The 17,850-nt window shown below is 36.3% G+C and overlaps 1 protein-coding gene and 1 non-coding gene across 2 annotated transcripts in view; one reads left to right on the top strand and one right to left on the bottom strand.

The window, feature by feature from the left end:
• Positions 1-1,085: 1,085 nt before the first annotated feature.
• Positions 1,086-17,850, bottom strand: part of MUC19 (mucin 19, oligomeric) — a 189,176-nt gene continuing 172,411 nt past the window's right edge. The window contains 16 exon segments of the mRNA XM_050749984.1: positions 1,086-1,439; positions 2,078-2,186; positions 2,835-2,874; positions 4,149-4,259; positions 5,684-5,721; positions 6,068-6,230; positions 6,319-6,350; positions 8,511-8,540; positions 10,536-10,583; positions 10,753-10,806; positions 11,093-11,143; positions 11,560-11,613; positions 12,690-12,743; positions 13,840-13,881; positions 14,456-14,509; positions 14,778-14,828. Coding sequence (XP_050605941.1) covers positions 1,256-1,439; positions 2,078-2,186; positions 2,835-2,874; positions 4,149-4,259; positions 5,684-5,721; positions 6,068-6,230; positions 6,319-6,350; positions 8,511-8,540; positions 10,536-10,583; positions 10,753-10,806; positions 11,093-11,143; positions 11,560-11,613; positions 12,690-12,743; positions 13,840-13,881; positions 14,456-14,509; positions 14,778-14,828 — 1,115 coding nt within the window. The 3' untranslated portion in view covers positions 1,086-1,255.
• LOC126931972 (U6 spliceosomal RNA) lies at positions 17,697-17,803 on the top strand. The gene has a single exon (XR_007718067.1). It is a non-coding gene; the product is annotated as a U6 spliceosomal RNA (small nuclear RNA).

Raw genomic sequence — 17,850 nt, 5'->3', positions numbered from 1 at the left:
GTAAATCATTTATCCAAGGCACATTTGAATATATATGTTCAGGAAGAAGGAGGTGTGTGAAATAACAAGGCAGTAGAATGTATTAAAGATGACAGCCATAATATTAGTCAACCTCAACCTCTCCCTTTTTTATTTTTTTGGATGGAGACTTGCTCTGTCACCAGGCTGGCATTCAGTGGTGCGATCTTGGCTTACTGCAACCTCTCACCTCCTGGTTCAAGTGATTCTCCTGCCTCAGCCTCCTGAGTAGCTGAGACTACAGGCGCATGCCACCATGCCCAGCTAATTTTTGTATTTTTTAGTAGAGATGGCGTTTTACCATGTTGGCCAGGATGGTCTCGATTTCTTTGACCTCTTGATCTGCCTGCCTCAGTCTAATCTCTCTTTTTAGCTACCTACTTCACTGGTACACAATATACAAGCACAGGACTGAGTTAGATAGAGAAAGATATTTATTTTGGTTTTGGCCTTGCTGAGTTTGTGGTACCTATAGAGCATCCAGTGAGAGGTGTTAAATTCAAAGTTGTATCAATGTGTCTGAAACTCAGAGGTTGAGGTTGGTGATACAGACTGGAAATCCTCAACGTGTAAATACATCTGCTTAAATTGATGAAATTGGACAAGGACTGAGTAAAATGACAAGCAGAACAGGATGCAACTGGAAAACTAAACTTTAGAGGACTGGCAGAAATAAAGCTGTCCACACAATGTAGGAGCATTAATTTTAAATGATGTCACACAAAGAAAAAAGAAATGATGTCATAGAAACAAGGAGAAAAATGTCTCAAGAAAGGAAGAATGGAAACGCTGTCAGACCCTGTAGGCAGAATTATAAGAAGGTCACTAGTGTCCTAGCAGGAGGAGTTGTAGTAGGATGGGAGGAGTGATGCAACTGGCATAGGAAGTGAGAAAAGAAAACCAAGTCTACATTTTCAATAAGTGAAGGAAATGAAACAGGAGAAGGACATAAGAAGCTGAAGGATAAAAGGGAAATATATTGAAGAGTCATGATATGATCCAGTTTCTGCTAGACTTGCAGAATTCGTTTTGCTGTAAAATAAATACCCTTGCTCATGAATTGCTTGTCAGGTTGTTTATTTTTCAGATCCAGTCCACGAGAGAGCAAAATTCCTCATAATGAGAACTCATTGTTTTGAGTGAGATACAAATGTTTAGTTATTCCCACTATTTTAATGATTATTTTTCCTCACTTATAAATACCAGGCCTGTTAAAACTGGGAAGGTGATGTCAGCATTAACTGTACGTGAAAGTCGTATATGGTTGGCATATGTCTAAACAAGAGCAGGTTGTGATATGCCTGTATTGGTAAGGGATTGTACTCCCATCAGGACAGTCAAGTACAATGTCTCTGAGTTCATAGTTTTCTTCTCGGCAGCAAAGGCATGAATGTTCCAAGAGTAAGGTATCATAATTGTACCTAAAAGAAAAATTCAGTAATAAACATTTTTAGAATTTTAAAGATAAACTGACATCATTACTCAAACAGTAATTGTCTAAGTGACTTAGCAAGCCTTGTAACCAATTTATTCTTTTTCTAGACCTTGCATTTCCCCTGTCACTGTAAAGCTCTGATGTTTCTCAGTGATAAGAAATCTGAAAAGAAGTTATAATCTCATAATTGGAGCATTATGGTGAAAAAGTAAACTAAATAAAATGTTAAATATAACTTAATATGAGATTATTATCTCTATATTAATCTATACATAAAAGTGTACATAAAGGAAAAACATACTATCTAAATTTCAAGTGTAAGTAATTCAAGAAATTCACTTCTTTGCTTAAATATTTTCTGTAGTCACTGTATGAAGATGAGTACATTTGTTACAAAGGTATCATGCTTGGCATATTTAGAAAACTACTTCGGAATGACTCATCACTATTTTAAGTGAATATTTTAGTTCTCAGATCTTAATATCTTAGATTCTTCTTTCATTTGGTCCTTATAACAAAATAGTATTGCCCTCACATAAAAGTTTTTCCATGTAATATTTTAAAAGGTTCATTTTCTCCACAAGGTTACAAAGTTAACACACGATACACATTCAAAGAACTCACTTGACAGTCTTTTCACATTCCCCTGCGCATTTTGCCATCTGAACTCTTTTCTTGCAACCACTGTAGATAACAGTCACATTCACAAAGGAAGATCTGCAATTATTCTTACCTAAAACGAAAAGGAAAAGAGAGTCAGAAGAGAGGTTTAACATTAACAATTGCTAACCCTCCATTTTCTTAACCTATAAATAATAGCAACTACTTCACAACATGATTGAGGAGATTAACCATCTCAGCACCATTACAAGGTAGCTGGTTAATACTCAGATTACTGGTATCTTGTTCCTGTTATCACTATCACACTATCACAGGTGAAGGGGTTGAGGGGAGAAGTAAGAGGAAGGGAGAGGGGAAGAAATGGGCAGACGGATTATTTTGACATCCATCAAAAACAGGGGTGGATGAATTATTTTTGACATCCATTTTCTCATCACTGATTATCCTTATGATCTAATACACCATTTACAACACAACTTGCTGATGTCAAAAGAACAAGCTAATCTTTTCCATGAAAATTACATTTGTTCCCTTGTAAACATTGTTTTTTACTGAGAAGAATGTTGCAGTCAACATGAATACATAGCCATAATACATTATGTACAAATATCCAATGGAAGTTTACACAGATAGGCTAGGTTACCTGTTGTGTTAAAAATACAAGATACTTTCTCTTAATGATCTGCCATTTTGTTTTAAAGAAATTAAACTTTTGTCAACAGCTTACATGTTTCTCTGTGCAGAACTTAACTTTACTCACATGTATAGCAACATTTTTTGGAATCATAGATTCTGTCCTCCTGTAGGGGTAAGAAAAAAGATAAAAACGAGAAACGTTGTTCTAAATTTTTCTGTAAATAATACAACACTTCTTAATTGGTTAAAATGCATCACATCACAGAGAGGAAATGGAACAGATGGACAATCTTACCCCAGATCTACTAAGCAAAAGGCAGGAAAGGAGACACACCAGCTTAGTAATAAAAATATGACTAAAATTTTTCAACAATGGGCAAAGGAAAAATAAGCTTTAAACTGAATTCTTGTTAAAGATAACATTAAATAATATTAGATTATTTCTCACTTACTGAAAAATGCTTTAACAATAATATTACTACTACATACTAGAAACTCACAATTAGAAGCTGCACCTTTGAGAAATTGATAGGTTTAAAATTATAACAAAGTAAAAGCATGATAAATACTGAAATCCGGTATTAGAGCTCGAAAATAAAACATTAAACCATATTATCAATTATATCTTCAGAAAGAAAAATGATAACTTAAACCTCCCTTAATAATTGAAACTTAAGCATTCATTAATATAAAACTCAGCCATACTTGGGGAGCACAGAAATGGAGAGCACTGTGACACAAAGAAAGATCTAAAGTACCCAGACATGATTATATAGAAAAATTGGTATCCTTATAGATAATTATTTGAGCTATTTTTAAAAGTTAGTGAGTTTTTTAGTTTAGAAATAGCAAAATGCTTTCTATAATAACTGACTCCTTCTAGATGAGCACTAAATTAAGTTTTATAAAGCCTGCAAAGCATGAGAGCCTTTCTTGATATGAAAAAAACTATATACTTAACAATAAAAGATGAGCATGTCTGGAATCACCTGGGCTCTGGATATAATGCATTTGTTTAAAGAGCTATACGATCTACCAGATATTTATGTCTGATAGCCAGACACAAATATTTTCTAATGAGATTGAAGACAGGTTGATTTTTCTTTTTTTGAGAGGAAGTCTTACTCTTGTTCCCCAGGCTAGAGTGCAGTGCTCGGCTCACTGCAACCTCCGCCTGCTGGGCTCAAGCTATTCTCCTGCCTCAGCCTCCTGAGTAGCTGGGATTACAGGCACCTGCCACCACGCCTGGCTAATTTTTATATTTTTAGTAGACACGAGGTTTCACCATGTTGGCCAGGCTTGTCTCGAACTCCTGACCTCAGGTGATCCGCACGCCTCGGCCTCCCAAAGTGCTGGGATTACAGGTGTGAGCCACTGCACCCAGCCAGAGTTTGATATGAGAACTGAACCTCAGTGTTCATTAGTTAAGATGACTTACTTCTGCACACCAGGTCTGCTCTGGGCAGTCCTGGACTACTGCAGCAAAGCCAGTGTCTTTGCAGGAATAGGAGACACAGGGGTTGCTGGGGTCATCGAATGAAGCACCAATCTGGGAGGAAAAGAGGAGGACAAAAACAAAATAATTATTCACCTTGATTTCTTTTAGAGGTTTGCAAGAATATCAGTTTAAAAATTCAAATTCATGTTTAGTGATTTTCCAGAGGCACTTTGTCATTAGGTTAATAGTAAAGAAAAGATGGTTTGAAAGTCTTTCACTTCCATGAATAAACCAAATTTGTTCATTGAGACACAAAATGTGTCAAGATTCTCAATCCTCAAATGAAGATTCACCAACAGATACTCTATTATATTTTCAAGAAATTTTCAAGACAGGTTTTTTTATAGTGATCAAGCACTTAATTGTTATGTTCTAAGCTTAAGGGGAAACGAGAAATTTAAGTGGGGGAAAAATGGCACAAAATAGGCTTATCATATTAAAACAAATGACAAGTCTCACAAGATGTCTTGCTTCTATCTTGGCCTATATTCCTATACTTTTAAAGCTCTCTGCTGTTACTTTATAATTAGCTTATGTTAAATATTCAAACAACAGTTTGAGAAACTGCGTTTATTTCACGGCCTCAACAAGATGAACTTTCTGATAAATTGGAATTTTACTATAAATGATCAGAAGAAAACTTTCCTTTTGTTTCTTAAATATCATCATATTTTTTGTTAAAAAACTACCACAGGTTTAAGTCAGATCAACTTTGGAAACTAAAAATTTAAGAAGTCCAGGTAGAAATGTGAGTGTGATAAATGGGTTATCAAAGTAAAACTCTCATAGGATGTTTTATCTATTGCCTAATATACCACATATATTTCATTTTAGATTTTTTAATATTTACTATCACCATTTCAAGTGTGTTAATATCAATTTGAGAATCATCTGATTTTTATGGCTTCGTTATACTTTTTTCTAAAAAGTTAAATTACTGTCCAAAATGTCAAATTAGTTGTCAAAATCCAGCCTTGAATATATTGTGTTGCTGTAGCTGCATAATAGAGTTCTAGCCCTTTGGGTTTTCTTATTTGATCTCTGACAGCTTGACCATCTGATCTTTCTGGTTATAATTACAGTTTGACTCTGTTCATTGATTTGAATGTTACAAAGTATGTCTTCTCCATCTGGCAAGGCCCATGGGAAATTTTGTTCAGAAGCTCTACTGCTGAGTAGTTAATGATCAAGAATTATGTTTTCCTCCTTTGAAGAGTCCTGGTGAGTGTTACATTTGATGTTCCTTTGGAAGTGGGTGTGGGGAAAAAAATGAATGGATTCCAATCCGTTGTTACTAGGGTTAAAAAAATATGTATACATACATATATATTTATTATGTAATTTCTTTTATATATATAATATATATACTTACATATATTATATATATAAAATAGGCTAAAAGTCCCTTAATATAGCCGAGTATTAAATTTATTCATATAATTAACAAAAACATTTTAATGAAGAAAAGACCTTACCTCATAGTCAGTATTGTTAAACAAACATGTTCTTGGTTCTGAAAAATAAATATATTGTTTTATTCTAAAATACTATAATTCTATTTATAAAACAGAAATTGTAGATGAGATCATACATAGCAACCAACTGTAATGTTTCTACCCATAATATCATAGTCTTCCTTTAATTTACTGATTATATTCATAACTTAATTCTGGGTGTCCCCCATTCTGAAGATGGTAAGTTTTAAGAACACAAATATTATTATACTAATTCTGTACTATTTATTACACCTGTCTAGTATTATGTTTGACAAAACTGGTAGCTCAAAAAGTATCTCTTGAATATGTTAATAAACAACCAGTGAACATATTCAATTAAAATAATGTATTATGAATACACACCACAGTATCCAATTTCACAGCAGGTGTCATTATATTGGAACTTCACAAGCTTTTCACCGGTTTTGCATGTGGGTGGAGAAGGGCACTCCTCAGGTTTACAGTCTATAGTCTTTGCATCAGTACAGGTACATCTGTGGCAATTGGCAGTCCATATGTCTCCAGGCTACATATACAAACCAAGTTTAGACTTCTATTCAAATACAGGAATTAGAGCACATTTGGATTAAAGTAGAGCAAAACTGTGTACTTACAGATTTCTCTTCTCCCAGTGGACCGTGACAAACTGTTAACATAAATGATAAATGGTAATTAAATTTGGCAAAATATAACCATCTGTTATTTATAGATAACCACCAGGTGGCCAATACTGTAACTGGCATTAGGATTTCAGAGTCACAGAATTATACAAGATTTTATGGTGCCTTAAGGTGAATAAAATCAAGTCCACCTGCTTTAAGCAAACTGTTACCAACAGGCATATCCTATTTTTATAAATCTCAGCAAAGCATAATTCTTCATTTCTCCTGGCAGTGGTCAATCAATCTTATGGCTACTAACTGACTTACTGTTTTGCAGTCTGACTTCTGCTTTTCCAATCCTACAAGTCACCATGGCTTCATAATTACCAGACCCAAGGGCCCTGTCTCAGTTTAAGTTATCTGCCATAGTTGACATTGTTCATTCTTACCTTCTTGAAAAATGTTCTCCTTTCTTCAGATTTAATACTCTGAAATTTTTGTCTTCACTGGCAGTTTGTCTTATTCCCTCTCATTTTGCCTCTAACTCTTTCCTCTATCTCCACAATGTGCACCGTAACATCAAAAGAATGACTCTAAAATGTCCAGCTCCAGCCCAGATCTCTCTCATAGCTTTGGAGCCAGTTCTCTCTCTACCTCTAGACAGAATCCTGGCAGACCTATAGAAACCCAAAACTCGATGTGCACACAACAGATTGTATCATCTTCCCCCCAAAACCAGCTTCTCTTCTAGACTGGCTTCCTTCTCTACAGATAGAACTATACTTTCAATCATTCAAGCTTAAAATCAAGGAGCCATTTGAGTTCTTCTATCACTGGCATCAAATCTACTGCCAAATCCTGTATCTCACATTCATTTCTTCCTTTCCTTATTCTACTTGCTACAATGCCACTCCAAGATCTTACTACGTTTTTGATCTAGCATATTCTACTGGTATTTTTTAGGGGATTACTCTGACTCATATCTCGTTCTGATCCAATCAGGTAACGTGATTTTTCTAAAGCCTAATTCTCATCTCATTACTACTTTGATGGTCCCTTATAGTTGTGTATAAACAAACACTTTATTCTAGCAGTCTAGCTTTCGAGGGCTCTCATATTGTGACTCAAACTGACCTTCTCAACTTTATCTCACTTCTCTCATTTACATGCCCTGGGCTGGTCTGTTTGTGTTCTCAAATATCAATATTGTAAAGAAATTCCTGGAGATACCTTAAAATATACAACACAAGTGACAGACAATATGCACTCTATATATAATACATAGTTTATATTTTTACTTTGAAATTTATTTTCTGCCTGATATTAAATTTGCTATTTCTCTGAAGACCTTCCTTTTCCCACTATGTACTAAGGTCAGAGAATTATTTTTTAGTAATTTTTTTTGAAGATCTGACTACTTTTTTATTTATTTATTTTTATTTTTTTATACTTTAAGTTCTAGGGTACATGTGCACAATGTGCAGGTTTATTACATATGTATACATGTGCCATGTTGGTGTGCTGCACCCATTAACTCGTCATTTACGTTAGGTATAACTCCTAATGTTATCCCTTCCCCCTCGTGCCACCCCACGACAGGCCCCAGTGTGTGATGTTCCCCACCCTGTGTCCAAGCGTTCTCATTGTGCAATTCCCACCTATGAGTGAGAACATGCAGTGTTTTGTTTTTTGTCCTTGCGATAGTTTGCTGGGAATGATGGTTTCCAGCTTCATCCATGTCCCTACAAAGGACATGAACTTATCCTTTTTTTATGGCTGCATATTTTTTAGTAATTTTGTTTATTTGCTACAAAGTTCCTTAAAATTACTTAACTCTGGCTAAACGGATTTTTTCTACTATAGCTCATCCCTCAAGTTGAAATTATCTAGTTTAAAAAGGTGCTTACTATCAAGTGACAATATTTTGGTTAAGGTATCATAATTATATGAAACATTTAGTAGGTAAACCTTGTTTTGATCTGAGTAACAAGGTATATTTGTTTGGTTTGGTTTCATTGGTTTGTGAAGGAGGAAATGAACTATTTACTCACTATTAGGGGAATAAAAGCTAAGTTAATCCAATACATGTTTTCCTATTTTATAACATTTCCATGGCTGGTGACTTTTATTAGCAGGACCTCTGAAATTTGATTGATGAGAGTAGCCATTAATGCAGAGCAATTCTGAAGTCGTGGTACTCTTACCTGGAGCGGGTGGAAGTGAGGCTAGACATTCTGTGTAAAGACAGGAACCTTAAGTTAGTCTCTGAAGTTACTGGAATAGTATTGTGGCAAGTATAGTTATCTAATTCATTATTCCATTGCTGAAAATAATTGTCTACATAGCTAGTCTTACAAATCGATATATTCCCATCTATCTCCCCGTCCTGCTCCTCGCTGCATTTGAAATTCCATTGTACAGTGTTTCCTTTGGACCTCATATTTTAATGAGAGAAAAATATAAGTATCAAAAAGAGAAAACATCAAAGTAAACTCTTCAAAATTTTTTGAAGGCAGTTCTAATGAATAGGACAAAAAGATTTAAAAAGGGAAAATGATAATTCTGCTACAGTATAAAATGAGTATTAATTACCCAGTTTTAGTCATTTAAAAACCTTTATTCTCCTTATCTTCTTGAAATACTTCAATTTTGCTCTATCTTCTCCCCCAACAAATGCTTTAAACTGGCAATATGTATCTTTTTTAGCCTTTACACATCATATATTTTGGTCAATCCAACAATTCACTCATAAATTTCAAACTCTATTCCGAAACTTCTAAAAACAAAATGAATATTTTATGCAATCTGGCCAGTCGCAGTGGCTCACGCCTGTAATTGCAGCACTTTGTGAGGCCGAGGTGGGCAGATCACTTGAGGCCAGGAGTTTGAGACCAGCCTGGCCAACATGGTGAAACTGCATCTCTACTAAAAATACAAAAAGTAGATGGGTATGGTGGTGCTTGTCTGTAGTCCCAGCAACCAGGGAGGCTGAGGCAGGATAATTGCTTGAACCCAAGAGACAGAGCTTGCAGTGAGCCGAGATCACGCCATTGCACTCCAGCCTGGGCAACAGAGCAAGATTCTGTTTAAATATGTATATATATATCTCTCTCTCTTACACACACACACACACACACACGTTTTTCTTGGTAGGTTGAGATATATATGTGTGTGTGTGTATTTATATATATACACACACACGAGATATATATATACACACACACATACACACACGTATATGTATACATATGTGTGTATATGTGTATATATGTGTGTGTGTGTGTGTATATATATATCTCAACCTACCAAGAAAAAGGCTGACCTAGGAGCAACAGAATATTTGAAGAGAACTTAAAATTTCTACATGTTTAGGTAAAGTGATCCCAACAACTAATAGGCCCAAAATATAGATTACAAAATGAATTAAAGGTATGGAAATTTGGGTAATCAAATATTTCCAACTCTTTACGTAGGGAGGCTAAGCCAGGTGCTAATTATGGATGCTTAGCAAAGTAACAGAAACCAGCAACAAGAGAGAAAAAAGATCAGTTAGGCATGAATACAAGAGAAAATATTCCCTGACCAGGATTGCAAGCGTTTGTTGGAGATATTTGTAAGAGGAGCCACAGAGAACAGTCTCCTAATCACCACATTTGTATCAGAGTAATTTCTCAACTATCTGATCATGTCAGGCTCTTGATCAAATCCTTAATGGTATCCCATTACTATAAGGATAAAGCCTTGTTGAAGTTTGGTTCTTCATAAAATTTCCTCTACTTACGTTTTTGCTCTCATTTCTTCCCTGAACCTTACGCAGTCATTGCCAACATCTGGTTGATTCCTGAACTCCCCCATGAGGTCTTATATCTTTATCTTTTCCAGGGCTGTTTGGCAGGAATACCCTCCCCATCCATGCCAATGTTAAACTCAATCATGCCATTTCTCATGCCTTTACTCCACACTACCAATTAATAAGCAGAAATTAACACTACTCTCACTCCACCCCCGGAACCACATATTTTGTGCATATTTTTGGTATCACTAAATATATACTATCTGTGCCCAAAATAATCTCTTCCTCCCACACACACAGAATAAAAAATGGCAAGTGCTGCATCCTGCTGATGTTTTTGCTTTTAATGTCTGCTAGAGAGTTTAGCACATATAAGGTACTAAAGAAATATTAGTTGACATAGTAACAAAGAAATTAGGGCTTTTCCTATACTGACCTGTTTTACTTTCAGTTTCTACTTCTCTGGTTGCCACGACAGTGGTTTCTGAGAGGAAATAAATGGATGGTATTGTGATTTTAAAAATTAGAATAACCTACACATATCAAGTCTGTGTTTATGTACATGCCCAAATGATGGCACAAATTCATACTCAAGGAAAGCTTTGTGTGGAACAGACAATTTATTCCAGTTCATTTGGGTCATCTGATTTTACCTGACTGGGGTACTTGTGGTCTTGTTGGCACTCCAGCTGGAACCAAGGTGGAGCCTCGCAAAAGGAAATATAAGACATTTTAGGACTAGCACCCTTCATAATACCCTGCTCAGAATTCTCAATCTGCATGAAGAAGTCTTTAGGAGGGGAGCCCCAGTGGAAACCTAAACCAAAAACTCCCAGAGGGGGGAAAAAAAAAGTATCCTTAGTATAATTTCAAAGTTGTGTTCTAAGAGGAAGTTGAATGCCATCATCCTGGCCTCGGTCTTTCACTTCTCTCCTACCTCTCTCCTCCTAACTCAACTTCTTATGTATAATCAAAGCCACACTGAATACTCACCTGTTTGCACTCCAGTTCCAGAAGTTATTTTGACTCCTGTGGAAGCAGTGACTGCTTAAAAAGGAACAAAAGTGGTGAGTACAGGGGACTGGAGAAGCTAAAGCTTAACTTCATTTTAAAAAAATGTTTTATTCTTCATGTTTTAGATGGACAGAAAAAAACTATGTATTTTGTACATGATGTTCTGAAGAACTACATTATGCCACCCTCTTAGCACTTTTCAAGAATATATTATTAACTATAGTCACGATCTTGTGCAATAGATCTCTTGAATTTACTCCTCCTGTCTAAATGAAATCTTGTATCCTTTCACCAACGTCTCCCCACCATACCCCTCCCCATATATACAACTACCCCAACCACTGGTAACCATCATCCTACTCTTTACTTCTGTGAGAACTGCAGATAAGCTATCCTGTCTTCTGAGGGGCCACCGAGACAAATGCATTTATTACTATTTGACTTACCTGTGGTAGGAGGTCCAGGAGCAGTGGTTTCGTTAGATGCTTCCTTGGAAGGACCTAAAATGAGCAAGGGAAGAGCAATACACTTTTTCTGATCTCAGAAGAGCATTTACTTAAGACACCTCCACGTGGAACAAGAGTCTCAAAGCAGTTGGAATACACTAACACATCTACTAATGCTAGCTCACGCCCCTGCCGTGGAAACACTAAGAACTTCCTATTGTAGCAATCCCTTGTTCACAGAGGTGAAGTGAAGATTCTTCTTTGACCCTGATACATGTTTCTCTTGTGGGTTTCCTTTCTCTAAGTGATGAGAGCTTTTCTCACACTTTACTCTATACATGTTTCACTTCTGGTGCCCCTTCTCTAAATGACAAGAGTTTTTCTCACGCCTAACTCTTCATGTAACTTGGTTTCTTGGTTCTCCTGTATTAATTTTGGAGGGAGAGAGTGGGAAAAAATGAGAAAATGAGAGACCTAATGTTGCCCTTAGCTTAACTACATTTTAGACAGGTTTGTTCCTAGCTATTGGCTCTTAACCTCCCTTTTCTTATTTACTTTAGAAAACTTGCCTTACTTTTAAATTCTTCCTCTGCCCCTTTGAGATGTAAATCTTCTCCCACTCTCTTGTCAATCTTACAATTCATAAATATCTTTCTCAAGGACCTGACAGCCACTCTTTTGAAATATAATTATCAAGAAAAATAATGTCTCTATCTCCCAATCTCTGTGGGAGGGCAGGGGCCTAACTTTGACCTGATTAAGTGCCAATTACCAAACACAGATGGCCTAATCGTATACGTTGAAGTCTCTCCAAACATTCTTCATTACTTTTCCACTAGCTTAGCCAAGCACTAAACAATTCTCCTGCCTTTTGCTTTATCAGAGCTGAGTTCAGTCTCTCTCCCCTATTGCAATGGTTTTGACACTTACTGTAGTAGTCTTGAACAAAGTCTTCTTTGCCTGTTTAACTACATCTGGTGCAATTTTATTTTGCAGTTGAAGTGTGACATTCATTCATAGAGATAAATACTGCCTATCTGTATTGACTTTGTAAACAGTATTTACTTTGGTGTTAAAGACACAGAAATGTTGAGCATGTAGTCTTCATTTGAGACAATAATTTATATTACCTGTGATGGAAGTTTCTGGGATTCCAGTGATTCCACTTGATATTACAGTGGTGCCTGCAAAGGAAAATGAGGGCAAATTCATATCAGCCACAGCCCTTATTCCTATCCTCGGAGATCAACATGAGGAACAGAAAGCAACTCAGATGACATTCTGGGCCAGTGCTGCAGCTAGCCCACAGGGCACCTTGTGAATTACAGACACACAGATAACTCCTCTGGACAGATGAGAATTCATGGATTTCAGTGTCTGCTCTCTCCTTTAGTGGTGCCCTGTGTGCCTTCACAGCCTGACCTGGGGACTCTGGCATGAGCCTGAGAAACCCCAAAACAAGAAAACAACCATAGATGGCTAGGAAATGTAAATTCCCTAATGGAACTTCCTGAGTCTTATCTTTACCCCCAATATTTCCCTATGCTGAAGCAATGGATAGGAGTCATTAATGAGAACCCAGTGGAGTTAAACAGATTTAACTACTGACATACACTCATTTAACCCTAAGAAAGGCAAAGAAGAATGAGGTAGGAATTGATGTGTGGACGCTACAGTCAGTTCCACAGAAGGGATCTTAGTTTTCCAGCCTTAGGTTCTTGTAGCTACCTACTAAATATTTACATACCTGTGTTTGAACTTCCAGAAATAATAATGCTAGAGGCTACCTCAGTGGTGCCTGTAATAAGAGGGAAGGACACAACGCCTTTCCCATCATCGGAAATGTATGGCTTTTCCACATAACCTGGTTTCTCTGAAGCAACAGAAAACAATTTAACAAGTTTTCTTGCACTAAATGCTAAGCCTAGCATGTTTTCCAATTGACTCTTTCATAATTGTATGTTCAAGGGAAATATGGGAAAGTCACAATTGCCTCATATATCTCATTTCTCTAGATCTAGAATCATCCAGACTTCAATTACTAAATTTGAGAATGTGTTTCTTATACACACATGATTTACCTCCAGTAAAAATTTTCTACAGTAAATGTAAGAAAAGGGACAAGTACTCCATAGAAAGAAAACCAGAAAACAAAGTGTGTGTAAACTTGTGATCAAAGATTAAATATGTAAATCAAAGCCTTAATCAGCACAATTACCTGCATCTATTGAATAATCTCTTAATCCGCAAAATTACCTGCATCCATTATGGTAATCTCACCTTCTTGGCTGCTGGTGACTCCTGTTGATCCTGGGGTATTGCCTGACAAGACCAAGGGAGTAAAGAAAGGATGTGTCTAGATAATTATTAATACATCTACAATATATCTTGGAAAAATCAGATAATTGGTCTAGGTTGGCCTCACGATCTCTTATTAAAGGGAAAGCAACCACCTTCCAGCCACATTCATTTTCATTCAAAATCTGTATGTAGCAAACTCAAATGGAAAAATCGTGGAGAATCTAAAATGTGAAAAAACTCACCTGATGAAATTTCCGCTTCAGTGGTTCCAACATAACCTTTAAAAGTTGTGGCCTCTGTAAGAGCAACTTAAGAAAAGTGGAAAAGATGGAGAGTTTGTCAACATGAAAATGATATGGCAATAGATGATGTTGTTATGAGATAATTTACTAGTTTTATTAATGTTTTTAATTTTTGTGCATACATAGTAGATATATATACTTATGGGGTACATGAGATGTTTTGATACAGGCACGCAATGTGAAATAAGAACATCATTAAGAATGGGGTATCCATCCATTGAGCTACAAACAATCCAATTACACTGCTAACTGAGAGCCATTTAAAGGAGAATTCCTTTCACTACTTGACTTACCTGTTCTGAAACCTCCAGGTAAGGCTGTTGTCCCAGAGCCTGTCACAGTGTAGCCTTGGATGAGAGGGAGAAGGAAGAGGAGGTAATATGAGCAGAGTCTGATAGGATAGAAATCATGGTTTAGAACAAATCCATGTGTTTCTGTGAGATAATGCATTCCTTCTCCAGGATTCCTTTCCCAAGAGGTAAACTAAACATGGTTTTCCCCGTTTTATAGTGTTCATTTTGGTTAGCTTCAGTCCTCTGGGATCTTTCTTTTCCAAGTTAGCATCATGAACGAGGGCCTTTCCCATCCTCACCTTTTTCAATTCCCCATGCTCACCTGTTTTACTTTCAGTAGGTTGGCTTCTCCCTGAAATTATGTTGGTGATCCCTAAAGGTTAAAAAATGAAAAAGATTGAGAATCTTAATATTTTAATTCTTTCAAGAGAGTTTCCCCCCTTCTACTTTCTACTTTCAAAGTTTCATAACTATGAGGCTAGGTTCTCTGAAAAAATGAAATATTAAAAAATATGTCCCCCGCAAATTCTGGCTGATCCTGTTTGAGATTCTGAATCCCAAAATTAGAGGCAATATGGTCTCCTGGTATAACATGGTGTATCCCAGTACTTCAGTACACAGTGCTAAGTCAAACACATTGGAAATTGCTAAACCAGAACTCCTCTCCTTTTCAGGCTCTTTGCCTATGTCCACCCTTTATGTCCTGGAGAGCCCAAGGAACTCTTTGCCTGTTTTCTCTTCTCCCTGTATGTAAATAACATACAGTGGGTTATTTAGGGCTAATATAACCCTAAATAACTCATCAGTACCCATAGTTTCAAATATTATTTGTAAGCAAATGACTGACAAATCTCTATCCCAGTACAGGCTTCTCGTCTGGGCCCCAGTCACCTTCATCAACTCTTCTGGACATCACTACCTGGAAACCTCAGAGTAATTTGAATTCAAATGATCACAATCAGACCTTACTGTATCACTTATCAAATATTTTTATTTCCTCTAGTATATTCACAAACTTGGTAGATGGCACCATCACCTATCCACCCAAGCACTCAAATCATGAACTAGAAGTCAGCTAAATTTATTCCTCTCCTTTATCTCCTCAGCCACACTTGTTGATTCTAACTGGCTAACATATTGTACACTCTTTCTGCCTCTGTATCCCCTTATGACTAGCTTATTTCAGTCCCTAACCATCTGTCATTTCCAAGAGATTTCAAACTATACAACATACCTCCACCCTTACTCTTACTCTCTTTCATATCAATCTTCTACCTGTGAGTAATTAATATTCCCAAAAAATACAACCTGGGCATGATAGTTAACCTATTTTAAAATCCCTTCTCATTGCCCATGAATCAACGTTTTAATTTTTGGTGTTATAATTGAGCCCAATATTATAATAGTCTCATAGAATATAGAATTGATGAGTGATTTTTTTCTTCATTTCATGATATTTCTGTCCCAACTTTGTAATCTAGAAGCTCCAAAAACTTCTCAACATTCCCTCTTTCAATGCTCTCTCAACATCTGGGTTGCGTTCCACAAGTATATTGTATTATTGTATTATAGTTCCCTGAAAATTCCATACTGTTTTACATCCCCCAGACATTTGAATAGAAAAGAGAAAATATTCTTTTCCATCATCATTTTTTCAAGTAAACAAAAGACGCCCAAGATGCCTTAAGTTTATTTCAGTCATCTTTTATTTATCCAGCCTGGAAATCTTGGTTAGTGGTGGCTTTATTTGATATGACAGTAGTATGAGCAAAGACAAGTGTGGAAATATTTTACCTAAAAAGATTCCTGTCCCCATTTAGGTATCTACTTCTGAGAAGCTATGTCCTAACAATGATGTTCCTAATTAAATCTTTAGTCCAGGGTATTCGACAGCATTAATATGACCACCTTCAACGGACTTCAATAAGTCTTCAAATGAAAAGTTTTATCATCTCCTGTCAGGGCCTAAATTTCACTAGTAATTAATGAAATCCTCTGTAATTAATTTCTAGTAGTGGTATTATTTAGTAATTAAGTTGTAGTTCCTGGTAGTAGAGGAAAAAGTTGAGATGACTTAAGTTTGAAATCTGGAAAATATTTCATGTTTTAGTAGAAGACATATTCTCAAAGAAGATGGCCTTTTGCCTGAGGTACTCATAGACAGCTTTCTTTTGTAACTTTGACTAATCCTTGTTGAAATTTCCAGCAAGTGTGATGAAAGAAGATATTCCAGGGGATTTGAAATGAAAATGAAATTGAGGGAAAGATAGTAAAACAGAGAGAGAGAGAGAGACCATAGTAATGACTTTTTTTTTTAACCCAGAGAATAGCATAGACTTGGAAAAATACGCATTTCTTATAAGCCATCCAAGGGCTTCTCTATGCAAAGAAAAACAAAAACCACATTTTCTCCTAGGCTTTCTCATCTCCCAAAACCAACTGTGGCAAAACTGTCATTCTGGAGCCCCTTTGCTGTGGTTAAATACTTTGGAAAGCAGTGCTTTTTCTTTGCTCATCAGTTTTACTTCCTGCGGTGTGGCTCCCTCATGTTTCAATAGGGACTTCTTGGAAGTGTGGGGTGATTTTTTTAAATTAAATTTATTGGAACCTTATTCATGAGGATAAACCCATGAGAATAGGTTTAATACGCAATAGAAGTCCAAGATGGGCAAATTAAACATCTTTGCTAACCAAGATATGGCGTTTTCTAGGCTCCTGAAAACTCCAACTGACCATATGAAGGCAAGATGGATAAAGGATACGGAATAACACATCATTCTTAGTTTCATAAATATCACATCTAAAAAGCTGGTGTGGAGTGGCAAATTGGAATAAAACAAAAACAAACAAACAAAAAACAAGACCCATCCATCTGCTGTCTTCAAGAGCTCCATCTCACATGTAATTATACCCACAGAGTTAAAATAAAGAAACAAGGATCTATGATGCAAAAGGAAAACAAAAAAGATCAGAAGTTGCTATTCTTAGATAAAACAGACTTTAAACCAACAACAGCAAAAAAGGACAAAGAAGGGCATTACATAGTGATAAAGTGTTCAATTCAAGAAGACAAATTAACTATTCTAGACATATATGCACCCAGCATTGGGATATCCAGATTCATAATGCAAGTACTTCTAGACCTGCAAAAAGACAGCTGCACAGTAATAGTGGGGGACTCCAACACCCTATTGACGCATTAGGTAGATCATCAGGGCAGAAAATGAACAAAGAAATTCTTGTGCTCACTTCAGCAGCACATATACTAAAATTGGAATGATACAGAGAATATTAACATGGCCCTGCTTTAAGGATGACACAAAAATTCATGAGGCATTTCATATTTTTCAAAGATACAGCATACCAGAATCTCTGGGTCACAACTAAAGCAGTGT

This window comes from Macaca thibetana, chromosome 11, assembly GCF_024542745.1.
Source record: "Macaca thibetana thibetana isolate TM-01 chromosome 11, ASM2454274v1, whole genome shotgun sequence".
Classification (NCBI taxonomy): Eukaryota; Metazoa; Chordata; class Mammalia; order Primates; family Cercopithecidae; genus Macaca; species Macaca thibetana.
Note: the sequence above shows the minus strand (reverse complement) of the source record. Positions and strands in the feature narration are given on the sequence as shown.